General features: G+C 42.2%; 1 protein-coding gene across 1 annotated transcript in view; it reads left to right on the top strand.

The window, feature by feature from the left end:
• Positions 1-23,028, top strand: part of LOC124601218 (bifunctional glutamate/proline--tRNA ligase) — a 252,178-nt gene that overhangs the window by 64,850 nt on the left and 164,300 nt on the right. Inside the window, exons 4-5 of the mRNA XM_047136226.1 lie at positions 18,528-18,768; positions 19,236-19,362. Coding sequence (XP_046992182.1) covers positions 18,528-18,768; positions 19,236-19,362 — 368 coding nt within the window. The remainder of the gene's footprint in view (positions 1-18,527; positions 18,769-19,235; positions 19,363-23,028) is intronic.

Raw genomic sequence — 23,028 nt, forward strand, 5'->3', positions numbered from 1 at the left:
GGTTGGGGGAGGAGAGAGAGAGAGAGACGAGCAATGTCAGGAGAGGTGTGCAGGGACTAGATGGCCGACTGACAAAACCTGTCAGGCTGATCATTGGGCGGGAGGGAGGTGGGCGGGGGCAGGAGCAGGGAAGGGGAAAGAATGTGCAAGTGCACTGGAAAGGGTGAAGGGAAATGATAAGAGAGGTGGTGATACAGCAGTGGGGGCAGAAACTGTTGGGTGGTGGATGTAGGGACAGTAGGTTACCATAGGTTGAGGCCTAGATAATTTTTATTGGAGAGGAGAATGTGTTGTAAGGTTAACTCCCATCTGTGCAGCTCAGAAAAGCTGGTGGTGGAGGGAAGGATCCAGATGGCCCAGTTTGTGAATCAGCCTTTGAAATCAAGCATGTTACATGCAGTTGAATGTTGTGCACAGAGGCCTACTTTCAGGGTGCACCCTGGGACAACCGGGTATTCTGGGAAAAACCCAGAAATTTTTTCATGCGGGAGAATACTGGGAAAAACCCTGGAATTTTTTTAGAATTCCAGGAATTTTTCATTGTTTTAGTTTTCAGTTAAATTTTTGTAATTTTGGCTGGTAAGAACTGATACTTTAACAAAGAATTTTACTATATCCCAGAACTGCAAATAATGCTGCAGCAATAAAACATAAAAGTGAGAAAGAAACCAAAATAAAATGTAAGCCGCAAAGGAAAAGTGTCATATACAACAACAAAACACAATGCATACACAAGCGTCTGCAAACAGCAAAATGTGTTAAAGATTTTAGGACAAAGACTCTGCAATACTTCATAACAACAAATTGCTTCTGATCAGCGTGACGTCACAAGTACTTACATTAGGTTTGTTTTAGCAGTTACCAGCGAGCTCATGCGCGTGAGCAGTGGATTTGCGTATGAGCAGTACAGTCTCCCGTTTCTTGGTGCTTGAAGTGGGGCTGTTGGCTGTACCAGCAGTAGTAACAAGCTCCCAAATGCTGCCTGGAAGAATTTTTCTTATGCCCCCAAGCTTCTCCACGAGACCCATATTCACATTTTGTGATTTGCCATTTCTTCTTTCTTTAGAACTCTCACGTCAAACAAAAATAAAACTGATTTCTGTGGCCGAGAGCTATCAAGTGAATTAAAATACATTCACATAATTATGGAAGGCTAAAATATATACAATACATTAAAATCAGATAATTGTGAGACCTTCAAAGAATATTATGAATGTTGACGTGTGACTATCAAATTTCGCGGCTACGCATATACTTCCACAATTGAGCAGTCATATCTTGGGAACTGCACAGTCTAGAAGGGTGTGAATTGCTTTGCTTTGTGCCTACTGCTACGTCTCAGAAGTTGACATTACAAATAAACAAATCAGTCCTTTGTTTCTGATACTAGTTTTCATTGAAAGTAGTGTGATTATCTGCTATTTTTGTAGTAAATTGACTTCTATTGCTTTTTATACATATATAAAATGACTAAGTATAAAAGTAACTTCAAGAAACCCAAATTTGTGGGTACCAGATGTGAGACCTGCATTTTCTTCTGAAGTACTTGAAAACACGTGTGCTAGCACTGAAGGAAACCACGACAATGTTTCTGAAGTGACCACCCCCACTTGTCATCAAGAAGGAAAGTAACTTTAGAAACCAGTGACACTGATAAAAGTAATGATATGGACAACATCATTATTGATCTGCAAATCCTTGCACAAGTTCTTTCTGAAACTGTCTCTTGCTGTCATTGTGGTGGTGAAGTTAAACTTTGAGGATGTTGGAGCTAGAATAGGTGTTGTGTCTAAATTAATTATTAAATGTCAGAAGTGCAAAAACAAAAAACATTAATGTGAGACTGTTCTGTGGACTTCGATGCATTGATGAAGGTGCAAGGGCTGGTAATGTTCTCCACACTGTGTTGAATTTGCCAAAATCACCTTCTAGGTGTACGAAATATGTAACAGCAATTGCGGACTCTGTAAATGCTGTGGCTGAAGATTCAGTGGTTGCTGCTACATCAGAAGCTGTTCAACAAAATGAGGATGACTCAGATATCAGAATTGCTGTGGATGGAGCCTGGCAAAAGTGTGGGTTTAGTTCTAAAAATGGTTTTACATCTGCAATAAGTATTGACACTGGAAAAGTTTTGGATTTTAAAGTTCTCAGTAAGTACTTCATGGCAGTACAAAACAGTAAGCCATATGAGGTTCCTATACAAGAGTGTGAGTGTTTAGGACATGTAAGAAAAAGGATGGGAACACGTCTGCGTAACCTTTGACCAAGTGGGGTAACACAAAACTGTCTGATGGCAAGACAATAAAATGTGCTAGAAGTACTCGAAAACACATGTGCTAGCAGTGAAGGAAACCACGACAATGTTTCTGAAGTGACCTCGCCCCCCCCCCCCCCCCCCCCTAGTGCTTCAAGAAGCAAAGTAACTTTAGAAAAGTTACAAAGTAATTGATGAATTACAGGAATATTATGGGAAGGCCACTAGAGATAACTGTGAGAGTTTAGAGAAGATGAAAAGAGCAGTGTGGAGCACTTTCTTTCATCAAATATCAACTGATGAAAAGCCATATCATGCTTTGTGTCCACTTCCACCAAACACTTGGTATAAATATAGGCAAGCTGAATTTTCTGGCACCCTGTATGAATTTACACATAAACATTATCTTCCTTTGGCATTAATGGAGGTAATCAAACCTATTTACAGAGACTTGGCAAATCCTGAGCTACTAAAGAAGTGTTTACATGGGAAGACCCAGAATGTGAATGAGTCCTTCAATAATGTTGTGTGATGCCATGTGCCTAAAAATGCGTTTGTTGGCCTTATGACTCTAAAGTTAGCAGCGTCTGATGCTGTAATAACTTTTAATGGTGAGAACTATGAAAAACGTTAAGGTTCTAGAGAAGTTAGGGGTAAGATTTGGACAGAACACAACTGAAGGACTGCGGGAACTGGATCAGCTTCGTTTATGTGAAGCAGAGTTAGCTACTCAGCAAATGATAAAAGAAGCAAGAAAGAAAAGGAGCGGGCAAGCACTGGGCTGTTGTGACACTGAAGAAGACACAGACTATGGGCCAGGGCAATTCCAGTGCATAAAAGATGCAGAAATGTAATTCTGTGTAAGAATTTGTAATAAAAAAAGTTTTAAACCTCCAATATGTCTGAACTACATTTTCTGCAATAAACAGGGTGTGTACGACCTGGGAGATCCAGGAAAAACCCAGGAATTTTTTCGTCCGGGAGAAAACCAGGATAAACCCGGGAATTTTTTAGAATTCCGGGAAGTTTTTGTTGTTTTAGTTACCAGTTAAATTTTTTTGATTTTGACTGGTAAGAACCAATACTCTAACGAAAGATGTTACTGTATCCCGCTTTTGCAGAATAATACTGTAGCAACAAAACATGAACAAGAGCAGGGGGGGAGGGGGGGGGGGGGAATACTTAAGTCGCAGAGGAAATGCACCATATACAACAACAAAACACTGTGCTCATTCAAGCGTCTGCCAACCAAAATGTGTCAAAGGCTTTAGGAAGAAAACGCATTGCTTCCTAATAACAAATTGCCTCCAATGAGCATGACGTGACAGCTGTTTACATTGGATTCATTTGCAGTTGCGGGTGGGCTCTTGCGCGTGCGCATTTGAGTCACGTGTGAGTAGTACCTTCTCCCGCTTCTGGCTACAGATGTGTGGCTTGGCGCCAGTATCTAAATTGCTCCGGTTCGGAAATCGTAGATCCAGGGCTGATGCACATAGCAGTCTGAGTTGTAGTGGGGAGGTGGGCTGTCTCTACGTGACCTGTGTTTACGTTTAGTGATTTTGCTGTTTCCTCTTCGGTTATTGCTCTCACATTAAATGAAAACAAAAACAATTTCTGTGGTTGGGAGCTACCAAATAAATTAAAATACATTCGCATAGTTACGGAAGGCTAAAGTATGTGGTTAGTTTCAGGTTTTATTTACACCTTTCTGACAGTCAAGCATTAATCGCCTGCAGAACAATGAAGTTATTTTTGTCTGTTTGCTAATGAGATTTGGCTTTTTATTAATCTTTTGCGCTGAGGCAGTTGATTTATTTGAAACGAAGTGTTTAATTTCACACTATTGGCTAGTTTCAACTGTGCGCATCCCAAGTGCACGTTTTCCATCTTCTAGCTCGTATGGCATTATGCCATAATAATGAACCGAACATGAGATAATAGACTACTGGTGCTCAAGAAAATTCTACAGTGCCTAGGAAAAGTATACTGTCACTTAACATGGAAAAACTGTATTTTCAACTGGGAGAAAGTGTATTTTCATCCGGGAAAAATCCGGGAATTTTTTTTCCATGTCCATGTATACACCCTGAATAAATGACCCATTTTCTGATGATTGTTGTTGTTGTGGTCTTCAGTCCAGAGACTAGTTTGATGGAGCTCTCCATGCTACTCTATCCTGTGCAAGCTTCTTCATCTCCCAGTACCTACTACAACCTACATCCTTCTGCATCTGTCTATTGTATTCATCTCTTGGTATCCCTCTACGATTTTTACCCTCCACGCTGCCCTCCAATACTAAGTTGGTGATCCCTTGATGCCTCAGAATATGCCCTACTAACCGATCCCTTCTTCTAGTCAAGTTGTGCCACAAATTTCACTTCTCCCCAATTCTGTTCAATACCTCCTCATTAGTTATGTGATCTATGTTGTGACTTGGCAAGACAGTCAAGTCACTATGAGAGGAAGCCGAAAGACACGCGCTTAAGCTCACGCAGGCTGGCGCGAGGTCTGGAACAGTTAAGGGAATTAATAGTAGCAAATAAAGTACGTAGTTGATGTAATACTTAACTTTAATCCATAAGTGGTGTACATCGGTCTGACGGTACAGGCATCACAAGTTAAATATCTATTGATAATGGTGCCTTGATAGGTCGTAGCAAATGACGTAGCTGAAGGCTATGCTAACTATCGTCTCGGCAAATGAGAGCGTATTTGTCAGTGAACCATTGCTATTAACGTCGGCTGTACAACTGGGGCGAGTGCTAGTAAGTCTCTCTAGACCTGGCGTGTGGTGGCACTCGGTCTGCAATCACTGACAGTGGCGACACGCGGGTCCGACGTATACTAACGGACCGCGGTCGATTTAAAGGCTACCGCCTAGCAAGTGTGGTGTCTGGCGGTGACACCACATTCCTCGCCCGCAAATCGGCGAACGGTTGTGTTATGAGGCTTCCGCCCGCCTTGGGGAGGACCCCATGTTGACGTATGCGACGAGGTGGGGAGCCAAACAACAGGCGAGGCTGTGCCACCTGCATCCGGCCGTTCAGTCCGAGGGGAGCTAGGAAACGCCTGAAAACCTAGTCCAGGGTGCACGCCAACATGCGATGTATGCGCCCGTAGATAGACAGGAGGGGCCAAAGGGTCGACCTCCATCGCGTCGGGGTACCCGACGGGCGAAGACGACATCTGGTCAGGAGTGGGCAAGAGTTCCATGTCGGAGGACAACTGGTCACGGGAAGCGATCGGCGGCACGTGACCCTGGGAGGCGCTTGGCGGCTGCAGCGAAGCGTCGAATGCAGGCGTCGCCGGCGGGAGAACAGGCGGCGGCGGCGCGGCGGCATGGGGCAAAATGGAAGGCAGCGTCGGTACCACTTGGGGATGAGGCGAGCCAGTAGATGGGTCCCGAGGGCGCTGACCGGACGGCAGCATCGCTGAAAGCAGACGGGGAGCAGCAGAACCCGTGCGACGACAGAGGCGCAGCTGATTGAGACGCCGACGCACCTCACCAGAGGCCCCCAAAACCAGATACATAGCGCGGCCGAGACAGCGAAGAATGCGCCCTGCGAGCCAACGCTGTGAACCACGATAGTTGCGATAGTATACAACGTCGCCCGGAGCAAAAGCAGGCGTCTGCCGCTGCACAGTAACCTGATGCGGCGGATGCAGCAAAGACATCAAGGTTCGATGAGGACGACCGTGGAGCAACTCAGCCGGCGAGCGACCATCTCGGGGCTGAGAGCGATACGTGGACAAAAAGAGCAATAACGCGGCCTCCAGAGAATGCGACTCTTTCAACTTCAACATCTGGGACATGAAAGTCCTGACCAAACGTTCAGCGGCACCGTTTGACTGAGGCGAAAACGGTGCGGACGTCAGATGTTGAATACCATTGGCCTTGCAGAATGACTGAAATTCTGCGGACATGAATTGTGGGCCATTGTCGGAAACAATAGTCTGTGGAAGACCTTCAATGCAAAAGATAGCGGTTAACGCTTGGATGGTGGCAGATGACGTCGTGGAAGACATCCGGACAACAAAAGGAAAATTACTGAATGAATCGACCACAACCAACCATCTAGCATTCCAGAATGGACCAGCAAAATCAATGTGTAAGCGTTGCCAAGGGGAAGTGGCTTTCGGCCACGCAAAGAATTTCCGCGGCAGTGCAGACTGTTGTTCGGCACACGCCATGCAAGAAGAGCACATATTCGTAATCGCAGCATCGATTCCGAGCCAAGTACAGTGCTGACGAGCAAGTTGTTTTGTTCGCACTATACCCCAACGTCCTTGGTGGAGAAGCCGTAAGACAGAGGGCTGTAACGAACGTGGGACCACGACCCGGGACTGATCATTATCAGAATGCAACAGCAAAACACCACATCGAACAAAAAGTCTCTCCTTGTGAGCAAAAAATCGGCGAACCAACGGATCCTCGATCCGGGACTTTGACAAGGGCCATTGCGTAGCAACAAAACGCAAAACGGTAGCAAGGACAGGGTCAGCAGCCGTGGCTGTAGCTACACGACGAAAATCAATCGGAAACGATTCGACCACGTCATCGGTTTCCGAATCAATGAACATGCAAGCAAGTTCGGAAGAATCGAATGCTCTATCCTCAGCAACAGGCAAACGGGACAACGCATCAGCGTTGCCGTGCTTAGCAGTGGACCGATACAAGATATCGTAGCGGTACTGCGAGAGGAAAATAGACCAGTGAATGAATTTCTGCGCTGTACGTGGAGGTACAGGCTTGTTCGGATGAAAAAGCGACGTCAAGGGTTTGTGGTCTGTGATGATGGTAAAGTGACAACCATACAAGAAATCATGAAACTTAGTAACACCAAATACGAGAGCCAAAGCTTCTTTCTCGATCTGTGAATAATTTCGTTGCGCAGACGAGAGCAATTTGGACGCAAAGGCAATAGGGCGATCATGCGATCCATCTTTGTGCGCAAGCACAGCACCGATCCCGAAATCCGATGCATCTACCATCAACAAAAGGGGTTTCTGGGGATCGAATGGCGTAAGGCAAGTAGTGGAAAGCAACGCCGATTTCAACTGGTGAAAGGCGCGTTCGCATTCCGTCGTCCAGACAAACGGAACACCTTTACGGCGTAAGCGATGAAACGGAGCTGAAATGGAAGAGGCATGTGGCACATATCTGTGGTAATAAATAATTTTTCCCAGCACACTCTGTAGCTGCTTCAAATTCTGCGGCGAAGGCAAGTCTTGTATGGCACGGAGGTGCTCGAGACTGGGATGTATGCCTTGGGCATTGATTACCTGTCCCAGATAGGGTAAGTCACGAGCAAAAAACACACATTTGTCCTTCCGCAAGCGAAGACCATTTTGTCGCAAGACCTGAAATAATGTTCTGAGATTGGCTAAATGTTCTTCTTCCGTCTTTCCGGAGATCACAATATCGTCCAGATACTTTGCTGCAGTAGGGACCGAGGCACAAACAGTTTGCAGATATTGCTGAAATAATGCAGGGACGGATGCACACCCGAATGGCAGTCATTTGAATCGATACAAACCAAGATGCATGTTAACCACTAAAACGCGCTGGGATTCTTCATCCACCGGTATTTGCAAGTACGCATCTGCTAGGTCCAACTTCGAAACATATTTACCCGGGCAAAGTTTGTCTAAAAGATCTTCCGGGCGGGGTAAAGGATAAGTTGCAATCACTAGTTGTGGATTCACTGTTGCCTTGAAGTCCACACAAAGTCTCAATTTTCCGGAAGGTTTTGGCAATATTACTAAGGGTGAGGCCCAGAGAGAAGCATGCACACGTTCAATCACACCTTGTGGTTCCAAATCGTGTAACGTTCGTGCGACCTCATCATGCAATGCGTGGGGAACATTGCGCGCTCTGAAAAATTTCGGTTGCGCGTTTACTTGCAGTTCCAAATGTGCTTTATAGTTCTGAGCGCAACCAAGGCCCGGTGCAAAAATGTCTGCAAATTCTTCACATAGACGAGAAACACTGGCTGAAGGCACAGTCTGGTTCACTGATTTACTATAGACAAGTTAAACAACTGAAATAAATCTAAACCAAACAAGTTCACTGCAGAAGAAGAACGAAGAACGTAAAATGACACAAGTTTTGTTTGTCCCTTGTATGTTGCAAGAAGGCTGCACTGTCCTAACACAGGGATCTTGTGACCTGAATATGTAGTTAGCTTAACATTTGCGGCACGCAACGGAGGTTTGCCCAGCTGTTGGTACGTGTCGTGATTGATCAATGTAACTGCAGCTCCGGTATCGAGCTGGAATGGGATCACGTTGCCATTAATGTCCAAGTCTACAAAAAGTTTATTGTCCTGCCGACGACAAGAGCGACTGTCTCGTGCAACGTGAACCGACACTGATATAGAATCACATGCGACTTGACGGGATTTCCGTCGATGTCGACGCACACTTTTTGTGGGACGAACACAGTCACTGTTAGAGAAAGTGGCACTGGGTGGAGCGGAATTAACTACATGAATGTCCATGGGCGAAGGTTCACGAGCCTGAGTATTCTTAGTTCGATTCCGGCGCGAAGCAAAGGGCCTGGAATGGTTGTGAGTGTCCGATCTGAGCTTTTTCTGGCAAACGCTCTGAACATGTCCTTTTTTATTACAGAAAAAGCAAATAGCTTGGCGTGACGGGCAATTTTCACACGAATGTCGAGTAGCACACCGCGGGCATGATTTTAGCACTGCAATCGCTTGCTTGTGCGGCACACGTAGCGGAGGGCTTGGCGGCAGCTGCGCGGACGGGCGTGAGGGCTGTTCACTGGTCCGTGCAGCGCGCCCGTCGGGACGGTTAACGTGACACACGGCTGGCGAAGTTGCAAATGATTCCTGAGCAAAGTCAAGTGTGTCTAGCCTATCCAATATGTCCATCACTTGTTGAAGGGAGGGATTGACTAGTTTCAAAATCTGTTCTCTTATACGAACATCAGAAACGTTCTGTGCAAGTGCATCACGTACCATAGTATCTGAATAAGGGAGTCCACATTCACACTCAAAAGCACAATCCCTAGTAAGGCCTTGCAAAGTTGCAACCCACTCCCGATTAGTTTGACCGGCCGTACGTTTTGTACGAAAGAACGTATACCTTTTTGCAACTACATTGACTGAGTCTTTGAAATATGCATCTAATGCAGACAAAATTTCGTCATAGGACGGAGTTGCTACGTCGCGTCGGGGAAATAATTTCACTATCACTTGGTACGTCTGGACGCCTACACAGGAAAGCAAAAAAGGCTGCCGCTCAATACCTTGAATTCTGTAGGCGGCGAGATGGAATCCAAATTGGCATGACCACTCCGTCCAGCTTTCCAGTGTCGCATCAAAAGGACGAACAGGTGGTGCAACAGCGTGTTGTGGCTGCAGTAGCGGTAAAGCAGCGGCTGCCGCATCGTTTTGCAGTGCACGTTGACCCTGGACGAGCTGTCGAAGGGCATCCAATAAGGCCTGCGTCTGCTGATTCTGCAAGCGATAAAATTCGGACAGTACATCTGGAGATTGTGGCGAAGCCATGACACAAGTAAATTAAGCAAGTATAAAGAAGAAGACCCTTTTGAGACTCGTCGCCAAAATGTTGTGACTTGGCAAGACAGCCAAGTCAGTATGAGAGGAATCCGAAAGGCACGCGCTTAAGCTCACGCAGGCTGGTGCGAGGTCTGGAGCAGTTAAGGGAATTAATAGTAGCAAATAAAGTACGTAGTTGATGTAATACTTAACTTTAATCCATAAGTGGTGTACATCGGTCTGACGGTACAGGCATCACAAGTTAAATATCTATTGATAATGGCGCCTTGCTAGGTCGTAGCAAATGACGTAGCTGAAGGCTATGCTAACTATCGTCTCGGCAAATGAGAGCGTATTTGTCAGTGAACCATTGCTATTAACGTCGGCTGTACAACTGGGGCGAGTGCTAGTAAGTCTCTCTAGACCTGCCGTGTGGTGGCACTCGGTCTGCAATCACTGACAGTGGCGACACGCGGGTCCGACGTATACTAACGGACCGCGGCCGATTTAAAGGCTACCACCGAATCTTCAGCATTCTTCTGTAGCACCACATTTCGAAATCTCCTATTCTGAGTGTGGTGGGATTCGACTTTATACTTTCATAATACGAAGATATACAGTGTACGTGTTGCTGCACATCAAAGATCTTTCCTAAACGCTCTTTTTTTTTTGTGGGGGGGGGGGGTCATTTTCTGGAAGTACACTCTCGCTTAACAAGGAAGAAGTGTATGTTAGCATGGGGAATTGGGGAAAAATCTGGAATTCCCACCCCCACCCCCCGTGTCTGTGTATACACCCTGACTTTGCTGTTGGCCACAGTTTGGCAGTGGCCATTCATCCTGGTAGACAGCTGATTAGTAGTGGTGTACAACGTGGCTGTTTTCACAGCTGGTGATAGGGGTGCATCAGCACCTCATAAAATGCTCGTAAAGGAGCAAGTGGAAGGACTGTATTTTGGAGGAGGGAGAACTGGATTGGATTGGGAAGGTCTTGCACCTAGGCTCTTCAAAAGAGATATGGGCCGTGTGGCAAGGGGTTAGTATTGGGAGTGGAATAGGAATAGACTAGGATGTTGTGGAGGTTGGGTGGGCGACGGAACACCAGTTTAGGAGAAGTAGGATTTTGGGTAGGATATCCCTCATTTTAGGGCATGATGATAGTTGATCAAAGCCCTGAGGAAGGACGTGATTCAGTTGTTTTAGTCAAGGGTGGTATGGGTGATGCAGGAGTGCTCTTTTGTGGCTGCCTCTTAGGGATGGTGGTAGGATTAGGAGCGTTTGGGGAAATGGCAAGGAAATTTATTTATAGACTACGTCCAAGGGATAGTGCCTGTCTATGAAAGTTGCAGCACAGCCGAGGGCACTCACATGGCACCCTGCTATGCCAACCTGTTTATGGGCCTAGTCCCGTAAAACTCAAACCCCTGGTCTGTTTCAGGTTCATTGATGATATCTCCATTATCTGAACTCAGGGCCAAGACATCCTATCGTCTTTCCTTCACAACTTCAACTCCTTTTCTCCTATCTGCTTCACCTGGTTCTCCCAGTGTGCCACTGTCTGGGGCGTTGACCACCTCCTATCTGATGACTCTATCCTCAACCTCTGTCCAGATTAGACCCCCTTTAAGGGGCTCCGGAACGCCCTATACTTGCAATGTTAAAATAGCGCTTATAAATTACATCTTTCCTCACAAAGTATTTGAGGTAGGAAGTTGAACTTTTTACAGATTATTTATTGGAATATGGACTTTTACAGGGATTTTACAAAATTTTAATTCAGTTATTAAAGATGATTTTTTTTCAATTGTAATGAAAATTCACAACATTTTTTTTGCAATTTTTTATTTATATGTTCAAAAATATACAGTTTTTTGGAAAAAGGCTGTGTTAAATTATGCAGAAGGTACTGTGTAACATTTACTGAAAGTTTGAAACAAATAAGTTTGGAAGATCCTTAGAAAACAAGTAATTAGTATGAGAAAACTCCTCCTCCAGCTTCCTCTTGTTCCTCCTCCTGTTTATTCTTGCTTGTATTTCTAGACTCTTTACAGCCCTGTCTGCAGCCCGAAGGCGTTCCTTGTCTAAAGCAAGCATCGCTCGTACCATGTTAGAACCTATCTTCATTCCCATATTTCTAAATACCTTGCACCTTACAATGTTGCCATCATTGAAAGTCGCAACAGCATCATACACACGAAAGGGAAGTGTTTCTATTCCAACAAATACAGTCTTGGGGATTCTCGACCATATAACACTATTTACACTTTCATTGGGGTTTTGAGTTTTTCCGTGAATACACTTTTTCAACAGTTCAGGTGCTGCTAAGTCTCTGAAAATAGGTTTTATCACCTCCATTATTGCATGAGGCAGACTATGCTTATGAGTGTACACTTCACCAGTTAGCAATCCTTTGTTATATTTACACCAACTGTCTTCTTCTTTGGGACACAAGCTATGTTGGGGATTTTCATCGGTTGAAGAAGTATGAAAAAAAAGAGCCCAAACAGCCTTCTTGATTTCGTCGACACTTTGTGTATTTTGCCTAATAGCCATTCCATAATACAGGGTGATTCAAAAAGAATACCACAACTTTAGGAATTTAAAACTCTGCAACGACAAAAGGCAGAGCTAAGCACTATCTGTCGGCGAATTAAGGGAGCTATAAAGTTTCATTTAGTTGTACATTTGTTCGCCATTTCAGCCAATAAAGTTTTTGTCCCTTTTTCTTCGAAGGTGCTACTGTAACTGGACTACAGTATCTGGAGATGTTAGAGAATTGGCTGTTCCCTCAGCTCGAACAAGAAGCACAACAATTCATATTTCAGCAGGATGGAGCGCCACCACATTGGCACTTATCTGTCCGTAACTACCTGAACGTCAACTACCCGAGGCGATGGATCGGCCGCCAGGCAGCCCGTGACAGAGCACGTCATCACTGGCCTCCAAGAAGCCCTGATCTTACCCCCTGCGATTTTTTCTTATGGGGGTATGTTAAGGATATGGTGTTTCGGCCACCTCTCCCAGCCACCATTGATGATTTGAAACGAGAAATAACAGCAGCTATCCAAACTGTTACGCCTGATATGCTACAGAGAGTGTGGAACGAGTTGGAGTATCGGGTTGATATTGCTCGTGTGTCTGGAGGGGGCCATATTGAACATCTCTGAACTTGTTTTTGAGTGAAAAAAAACCTTTTTAAATACTCTTTGTAATGATGTATAACAGAAGGTTATATTATGTTTCTTTCATTAAATACACATTTTTAAAGTTGTGGCATTCTTTTTGAATCACCCTGTAGTTCTGTATTTTGTCAATTACACTGTCAGTTAACCTTCCCTTCCCATCCAACCCTTTACCATCACAGAGTTTTTGTTTTTTGTACGAAGCTTTCAGTCGCCGAAGTCTTGTTCCCATTCGCTTCTGTATGTGTCCAATACACTCACATTTCTGCACTACAACATCATCACCATAGGGCTTCAGTCCTTGAACATGTTTGAAACTTTTAGAATCACCGTCACCAAGGTAATTAACATATCGCACTTTATCACACGCCTCAGAACGCTGGAATATACTGGCAACACCAGCCACTTCTATTCCTCCACTACTGCCACTATAGTTAGCTTTGCAATTATTTTCATGTGTACCTTTATATTTTTGTGGACATCTACAATACTTTGATATTACTGCTACATCTAAAACTTTCCCTGTATACATACTGGTGGCAGATACTACACCATGAAGAGATGTGTGTCCCCGTTTATGCCAGGTACCATCGAACGCTGCAGTCAAATCTCTGTTACCATTATTTTCCATTACTGCCTCTTCCACAGTGTTCTTCATAGATTCTATACAGACATCTTCTACTTTAGACCCTATTAATTTATTATAGGTCATAAACTTGGTTGGGGGATTTGGAAGATTCATGATGCCACAGAAAATTGCACCTGCAGTAGCACCCTTACCAACTGAACGCAAGAAATAAACAAATCTAATGTTATGTTCGTAGATTTTGCTACCATTTTCTTCAGTTGCAGTTACTGCAACACTGTTCCAAAAGGTGGTCATGTATGAACACTTATCACATTTCAGTTGTATTTCACTAGCAAGTCCTACGTGCTTTATTATGGAGAGTTCCAGACCAACTTCACTACAATGAATACATCTTACACAGTTTGAAAAAATTCCTGTGAGAACTGACATATCAAATATTTCATTCACATCCGATTCGCCCATAAAACATTCATAGTTTTCAGTCATTGAACCAAGCTTCTTCTGTGAAGTATTTTCTTTCCCACTTTGACTGCTATGGGCAGGTGTACTTGAGAGGTTAGGTTCACTCACTTGGTTATCGTCTTTATTGTTTACAGTAATAACACATACCTTTGGCTTTCCAACATTTCTCCTTTTCTTAAAAGCCTTCAGAGGATTTCTAATAACTTTACTTTTACTCATTATTATACTTCAACAAAACAGAGACTCAAGAAACAGAATTAATTACGAATATTTTCGAGATAACTACAGAGTAAATAAACATGAAACAATCGACAATCACACCAGCGATATATATTGAACCATCACAGGTTAGCCACAACACATACTTTATCTCACATCACTAAAATGTACCTGATGAACACGGACGTTAATAATAACACCATTTGACAGCAGTTTAACAGCGCCACAGTGGGTCACGCCCATGTAGAACACATTTCAAAAAAAAATTTAAAAATAGTTGTAGTCTTCGGAATTGAATAAATTATATATCTATTAAAAGGTAATAGTCTGCAGAAAACGCAAAAAAGTAAAAATTGAACTTTTCATGATTTTGAGCCTTTCCGGAGCCCCTTAACCACCAACAGTGTACATTTTGACAGCTGCCATCTGTTACACACCGAAAACTTCATACCACACTGCCTGGCCACCCAGGTGTGGTTGTCTCTGCAGTGTCTAGAACTCCCTTTCCCAGTATGCTGAAATTCTCACCAAGGCCTTCACAGACAGGCGGTAGACCCGGTCCAAGTCTGCAGACAATTTACTGTCCCATTTCCCCACACGCACCCAATTGGCCCACCACCCCCAAGAGCCAACAGCAAAGGAGGTACCCCTTTGTCATCCAGTACTATCCCAAACTGGTACAGTGTTTTAGTTGTGCCTATCTGCAATTCAACTGATCTATCCTTTTCTTAATATGATCAATATAGGTTTATTCCTATGAGATCAAATCAGTATTCTCATAGCATTCCTTCAGATGCACGGAATATGTTACTGATACACACACACACTTTATTGCCATTGTTGAGAAGCACTGGCTTCAGCTTTCTTTTGATGACTCAGTACATTCTTCTACTCTATCCTCGTATGCCAAGAAATAGGGGATTCAGTAGTCAGTACTTACTTTTCCTGTAACTTATGGTGCAACAGTTCTGATAATCCTTAAGGGTCCTGCACAAGTTCATTATTTGTTGACAATACTTGTCTAATGTTCAGTATATTGAAGTGAGCTCACATCATCAACAATGTTGATAAAATTGGCAGGACAAAGTGGTTTTACAAGGTTAAGATTTCCAACACCCAAAAGAAAGTGTATGCTGCAATTACATTACCTTCTGCTTGCAATCAATAGAAGAAAGAGAAAAAGAGGAAATAGACCCAAGAATGCTTGGGGAAAAAAAGAAGCTACTGGTCACATGTTAATTTATTGACAAATCTGAACCACACAACCCAAAGATTTCATAAATTATTTTCTAACAAGTCCTGCATCATATGACAAATTATTAATGTTGATACAAGATAAAATAGAGAAACAAAATATCTTAATAAGAGAGACAGTTGCAGTTGACGAGAGATTAAGAAAATAATTTTTGACTTTTCTGGTGACAGGTAGGTCGTTCTAATACTTAGTTTAGTAAAATTCTATGTAAACCTGTGAAGCAATTATATCTGCCTGCCAAGCATATGTTGAGGCAGTTAACTTTTTAAAATAATAATTTGGTGAAACTGACATGCATTTTGAAGACCAGTTACTAGTCATTGCAGGTATCAAGATGTATTTCCCTAAGTGGAAGCATTTCCCCAAACTGCTATGTAATTTACCAACCTATACTATATTTTCAAATTAATAAAGTAAGCCATGTCAGAGAGTTCCCTCCAGTAACCGTCCCAAAGTGGTACATACAATGATTACCCTTGCATATTTGTATTAAAATTGTTTTGTGTTAAGACTACATGAAAAATTGATTTATTGATATTACAAGTTACTACACATCAACATTTAAGCACAGCTCTCAAGCATAAAATACCACAAATAACAGCAGCTGTAAATGGAAATCAAGATCTACACAGAGTACGCGAAAGAACTTGCCCCCCTTCTGACAGCCGTGTACCGCAAGTCTCTAGAGGAACGGAGGGTTCCAAATGATTGGAAAAGAGCACAGGTAGTCCCAGTCTTCAAGAAGGGTCGTCGAGCAGATGCGCAAAACTATAGACCTATATCTCTGACGTCGATCTGTTGTAGAATTTTAGAACATGTTTTTTGCTCGAGTATCATGTCATTTTTGGAAACCCAGAATCTACTATGTAGGAATCAACATGGATTCCGGAAACAGCGATCGTGTGAGACCCAACTCGCTTTATTTGTTCATGAGACCCAGAAAATATTAGATACAGGCTCCCAGGTAGATGCTAAGGTGTTCGATACAGTTCCGCACTGTCGCCTGATAAACAAAGTAAGAGCCTACGGAATATCAGACCAGCTGTGTGGCTGGATTGAAGAGTTTTTAGCAAACAGAACACAGCATGTTGTTATCAATGGAGAGACGTCTACAGACGTTAAAGTAACCTCTGGCGTGCCACAGGGGAGTGTTATGGGACCATTGCTTTTCACAATATATATAAATGACCTAGTAGATAGTGTCGGAAGTTCCATGTGGCTTTTCGCGGATGATGCTGTAGTATACAGAGAAGTTGCAGCATTAGAAAATTGTAGCGAAGTGCAGAAAGATCTGCAGCGGATAGGCACTTGGTGCAGGGAGTGGCAACTGTCCCTTAACATAGACAAATGTATTGCGAATACATAGAAAGAAGGATCCTTTATTGTATGATTATATGATAGCGGAATAAACACTGGTAGCAGTTACTTCTGTAAAATATCTGGGAGTATGCGTGCGGAACGATTTGAAGTGGAATGATCATATAAAATTAATTGTTGGTAAGGCGGGTACCAGGTTGAGATTCATAGGGAGAGTGCTTAGAAAATGTACTCCATCAACAAAGGAGGTGGCATACAAAACACTCGTTTGACCTATACTTGAGTATTGCTCATCAGTGTGGGATCCGTACCAGATCGGGTTGACGGAGGAGATAGAGAAGATCCAAAGAAGAGCGGCGCGTTTCGTCACAGGGTTATTTGGTAACCGTGATAGCGTTACGGAGATGTTTAATAAACTCAAGTGGCAGACTCTGCAAGAGAGGCGCTCTGCATCGCGGTGTAGATTGCTCGCCAGGTTTCGAGAGGGTGCGTTTCTGGATGAGGTATCGAATATATTGCTTCCCCCTACTTATACCTCCCGAGGAGATCACGAATGTAAAATTAGAGAGATTAGAGTGCGCATGGAGGCTTTCAGACAGTCGTTCTTCCCGTGAACCACACGCGACTGGAACAGGAAAGGGAGGTAATGACAGTGGCACGTAAAGTGCCCTCCGCCACACAACGTTGGGTGGCTTGCGGAGTATAAATGTAGATGTAGATGTAGATCTTTTATGTATTTTATAACATCACTCGTCACTGTGAGGAAATCTTCTGAAGGACCTTTGTAGGCAAGTGCAGGACAGGTCGATACAACGTGAGCAACAGTCTGTTCTGCATTACAGTCACAAGATGGCAATGAAGATTTTCCCTACTTGTGGAGTGTCTGCACATTGTCCATGGCCCATTCGGATGTGGTTCTAGATAGTCTAATTTGCCCGATGCTGGTCGAATCCAGGAGGTTTCTTCTGGATGCAGGGCAGCTTCAGGCATCGTAGGGAACAGTTTTGTTGCCAGCGGCATTTCCATTCATTGATGGGGATTGAATTCAGTTTTTGACCCACTAACAATGCGCATGGCCTCACTAAGTTGCACATCTATCTTTTTTACGTGTGGTCTTTTAAGCCAGACAGGTGCATAGTACTCCGCTGCTGAGTATACCAAACCAAGTGCTGATACCCAGAGAGCGTCTGCCAACGAGAGCTGCAGAGTTTATGGAGAATGTTGTTTCTGGTTTTGAGCTTAGCAGATGTTTGTGTGAAGTGCTCCTTAAAAGAAACTTTCCTATCTAACCTGATCTCAAGGTATTTTGGGTGCGTACTATGATGAAGTCCGTCTCCTTCAAAATAACCATCAAGGGGTCTATGTGCCAATCTGTTGAGCAGGTGAAAACATGAAACTCTTTTTTTTTTTTTTTAGTTTGGTTGTAACCTCGAGAGAAGCAAAGATTATTATACAAGTAAAATTGTTACTTTGCATTAAGAAGGGAAAGAACAGAAGACAGTACCATGTAAGGAAAAGAATAGCATCTTTTCTTGTTTCCTGTTTCCTATTTTTAATAGTCTCATGTTTCATCAAGAGAAAATCTTGGACCAGACTATTTTAAACTGTTGTAACAGTTTCCCATCATTACTAATTTACATTTTTAATTAGTGAAAGTTTATAATTTCATTTCTTCTTTCATTTTTATGTATTTTAAAAGGTGTCGGTTTGTTTGATATATGCAGGTAACCCTAATTGGAAAGCAGTGGAACCAAGTCCCCCAACAAATGTGGCTCGTTGGTACAATTTTATAGAATCTTTAGAGTGTGTCTCTTCTGTAAAGAAAATTCTACCTGAAAACAAAGCAAAGAAGGCAATTACTGCAGAGCCTGTCCTGTCTGGGAGAAAAGAAGAAGGGAAGTTTGTTGAGTTACCTGGAGCAGAAATGGGAAAAGTGGTTGTAAGGTTTCCACCAGAAGCTAGTGGGTGAGAAGACTTAAATAAATTTCCTTAAGGCTACTGTAATTGTGTATAATTTAACTACATTGAATGACAATAAAAGATATTTTCTTTCACACATAAGAATTGAAAGAAGCTAATACAGATATCGAAGAAATTCCATTTCATCCATAATTCACATTGAAAGACTCAAATCACATTCATTTTAATAACATCATTATTAATTATAGTATACTTAATTAATCCCAACTGTGTACAAGATAGTCGCTTACAATCAAGTCATATTTATGAAATAACGAAATCCTATAACTGAGCTTACTAAGAAAAAGCAGTGCTGAGATTTGGTTCTAATGTCTTGCTGTTTAAAGTTTAGAAACAGACTCTCAGACATAGTGAAATAGACCTGTTGTATGCAGTATCTATTAAAAAGCTGCTTTCATTACACCACTGCACAATTACAGATTACGTACTAAAATGCTGACGGTATTTTACAGGTATCTTCATATTGGCCATGCAAAAGCTGCTTTGTTAAATCAGTATTATCAAGAAAACTTCAAAGGAAAGCTTATTATGAGATTTGATGATACCAACCCTGCAAAGGAGAAGGCTGATTTTGAAAAGGTGATCTTTACTATATATGAGATAGAAAATGAGCATCTACTTGTTAGTCACAGGTGCAGGAACTACTGGAACAGTGCTGACAAACTATCTAATGAAAAATGCAATTCGAATGGAAAGCATTCTAAATTTTTAAACATTCTGTTCGTCAGAATAAGGACATGAAATGAGATTGGTAGCACTTGAGGATAATCTTCCTCATGTATTTCTATTAGCACAACAACACACCCAAACATTATTTTGTAGTCAATGATTGTTACTCGTTTGAGACGCTCTTATATTGAAATAGCTCCGAATCTTCTATCAGTACTGTGTGCTGAAACCCCACCACTGACAGGATGTAAACAGTCAATGGTCTGTCGACTGTCCATCAACTTTCAACATCCATTTCCTAATGGCATAATTACTTAGAAACTAGTGGTCAGGGTGGTTGCTCACAAATGGACTCATTCCCAGTGGCAAGCAGCATCCAGATTGTATTTTGTGGAACATATGTGCTTGCTTGTTTTACCTCTCAAATAATTTGGAACTTCACCTCCTAATATCAGTGCCTCTGACCAGTTGTGTTGATACTTAATTACCATTCGGATGTTGACTAGGAACAACATTGGATACATATCTTCCCAGTGGGTCATGTCTCTGGGAATCCTACCTTTGATAAAGGGTAATGTTCGCTGTCAATTTTGTGTATGACTTGTCAATTCAGAGGACTTAAAAAAAAAAGTCCTAACATGTAGCTGATAAGGATGGGCATTGATGCCAGCAAAGGAAAAAATTCTGTGCACAGAATAGGAAAATGCTTGCAACAAAATGGGATAATGGACAAGTATGCTGTGCTTTCATCCACAGTCTATAGCATTAAGACTCAGGACTCTCATTCAGGAGGATGGCAGTTCAAATCCCCTTGTGGCCATTTAGGTTTTACCAAATCATTTAAGTCTTCCTTAGCAAAAAGACACAGCCAATTTCCTTCTGAAATCTGAGAATCTGTTCCATGTTTAATTACTTCATTGATGATCAGATGTTAAACTCTAATATTTGTTCCTTCATTTTGCTCTGCGTCTTGATGTGAAAGAACTAACAAAAAGAGGAATATAAACTTGTTTCTTGCTTTATAATTGCTTCATATTTTGTCGAGGAAACATCTTGGTCCAAAATATTTGGGCTATAACGTTAGTAATGTTTTCAGTGTTTTACTGTGCTTCTTTATTGTTTTTCCATTTTTGCAGTGCATATACTGAATATTTATGTAATTTCTTACTTTGACTGTAAGGAAAAGGTCCAACCCATCCAGGTAATGCTGTGTGTTCTAATGTGCAGGAGGAGCCGATATAATGCATATGAGAAAATAGACTCTGTGGTTGTGTAAAGTTGGCAACCCACATATATTCTCTGCACGCTCCTGTCAATTTCATGACAGACGAATCTTTGTACAAATTTTAGCCACACACCATTCTGTTTCATTTATGTATGAAGAGGGGAAAAAACTGATGCCAGTGTAGCTCGGCATGCGCACTGATCTCTCTTATTTTAATCATACGCCCTATATAGGATATATGTTCAAGACATTTAGGACTGTTGCACAGTCTATCTCAAATTCTGGTTCTCTGGATTTTTTTGTGGGAACAGTGTTTGCTTTCTACGAAAGATTCCCATTTATTGTTCCTCAAAAGAGTTTCACCCATTCTTATCAGCTGTAGTGGCATGTTACAGTCCTAGAAGAACATCACTGAGCTTTTCCAATGTCTGCTGTTGGATGTACCTGATAGGGACTCTAGATGTTGTAGCAATAGTCATAGTGTCCTTTCAACTACAGTGCTCTTTTCCAGAATTTTCTCAACAAATGGAAATTTCCCCGTTAGACTTCTCTACTACTAATTTCGCAAGTTTATTGCATATCTATGACATTATGGTATTACTGGTAGAGAGTAAAAATGTGACAAGGTCTAGCAAGGTTAACTTTTTTCTCCTTATTGGATAAGGTCAAGTTCTTTCTTTTGCTTATTTGCATAGTCTGCCAGTTGTCTACATTTAGAGAGATACACCGTTGAACATAGTTGGTGGAAATGCCGTCTGTTGTTCTGCTTTGCATTACAGCATCGAGAAATGATACTTCTTCTGTACACATCACCACCATCAACAAACAATCTGAGTTTACTGCTGTCCGTATCTGATAAATCATGAAAGTAATATGAAAAGGATGGATTGTTAATCATCATATAGAGGAGATATTGAGTTGCAGACAGGCACATCAAAAAGACTGCTATGCAGGTGAGCTTTTGGCCAAAAGGCCTTCTTTTAACATAGAAAATACCACACACACACACACACACACACACACACACACACACACACACACACACACACACACACACACCTTCCACTGTGTCTCGCCACTGAAGCCAGCTGTAGTGGTCAGAGCCGGCAGTTTTGTGTGTGTGTGTGTGTGTGTGTGTGTGTGTGTGTGGGTGGGTGTGTGGGTGTGTTTTCTACGTTAGAAGAATGCATTTTGGAAGCTCATATGTATGGCAGTCGTTTTGTTGTGCTTGTCTGCGACTCACCATCTCCTCTGTGTGTTGAGTAGCAATGTATCCTTGTCATAATATTGTCATTATTTCACCCTGGATTTTCCATTTATATATGTTGACACTACTAGTAGTACTACCATGCTACCAGGACAGACTCCCAATGCCACATTCATGTGTCTTCAGCACTCACCTTCAATGTGGAGCCTAAGTCTGATGTGTGTTAACGATATTGACCTACAAGTCTATGCATCAGTTCCTTTACTGTTTTTAGAAACAGAAATGACATATTTCTAGACATGCAAAACTATTCACTGTTGAAATTCTCAGTAAGTCTAAGCTAGAAAGGACGCTAGTCCTGCAGCTTATTTAAAGAAACGTTTGGTAGAAATTCTGTTGGTGTCTGGCACCTTGTTCTGATTGAGTAATGTCAGTTGTTTGCAGTGCAGTTATTGATTTCAGTATCACTTATTTGTGAGTTTGTGTCATGGTGAAGAGTTATTATGTTAATATGATCCTCTTGGCTGAATTAATTTTTAAATGCAGAATTTAATATTTTTTGTTCCCTATATGCTGTCCTCAGTTTTAACAAAACACTGAATTACGATGTCCTGAATGGAAGATTTTATTCCATTGTTGACTTTTCTCAGGACCATTAAGATCTTCTGCCAGTATACGACTGTGCAATTCATTCTAGCTTTTGTAATTTCTTTGAATTACTATAGGCAAGCACCTGTCAGGCTCCTCAGACATGGCCCCAATAATTTCATCTCACACCAATGTTAAATCTGGGCTTGAATATTATTCTGCCTCTAATGACCTTTTATATTCCATTTTCCAAAACCTGTGCATTACATCTTCTAATACTACCTCCTATTTTAACAATTCAGTGGTTAAAAATGTTGCTCAGCACTCCAAAATGTAGAGACCCTTCTTTGTGTATCAATGTTTGTGCATGTATAATAATAATTTTGTGTCTTGGCATCCTGATACAAGTCTTGTGATTTGTCACTCAAGCTCCAGTAAGTTCCTGGCTCCGGAGCTGATATGTAGATACATCTCCTGTGTCTCATATACTGTATATATTCATTACTTCACTTTCATTTTCAAGTATTATTGTGAACAGTGATTGATTTATTTTATG

The sequence above is a fragment of the Schistocerca americana genome, chromosome 1 (assembly GCF_021461395.2).
Source record: "Schistocerca americana isolate TAMUIC-IGC-003095 chromosome 1, iqSchAmer2.1, whole genome shotgun sequence".
Classification (NCBI taxonomy): Eukaryota; Metazoa; Arthropoda; class Insecta; order Orthoptera; family Acrididae; genus Schistocerca; species Schistocerca americana.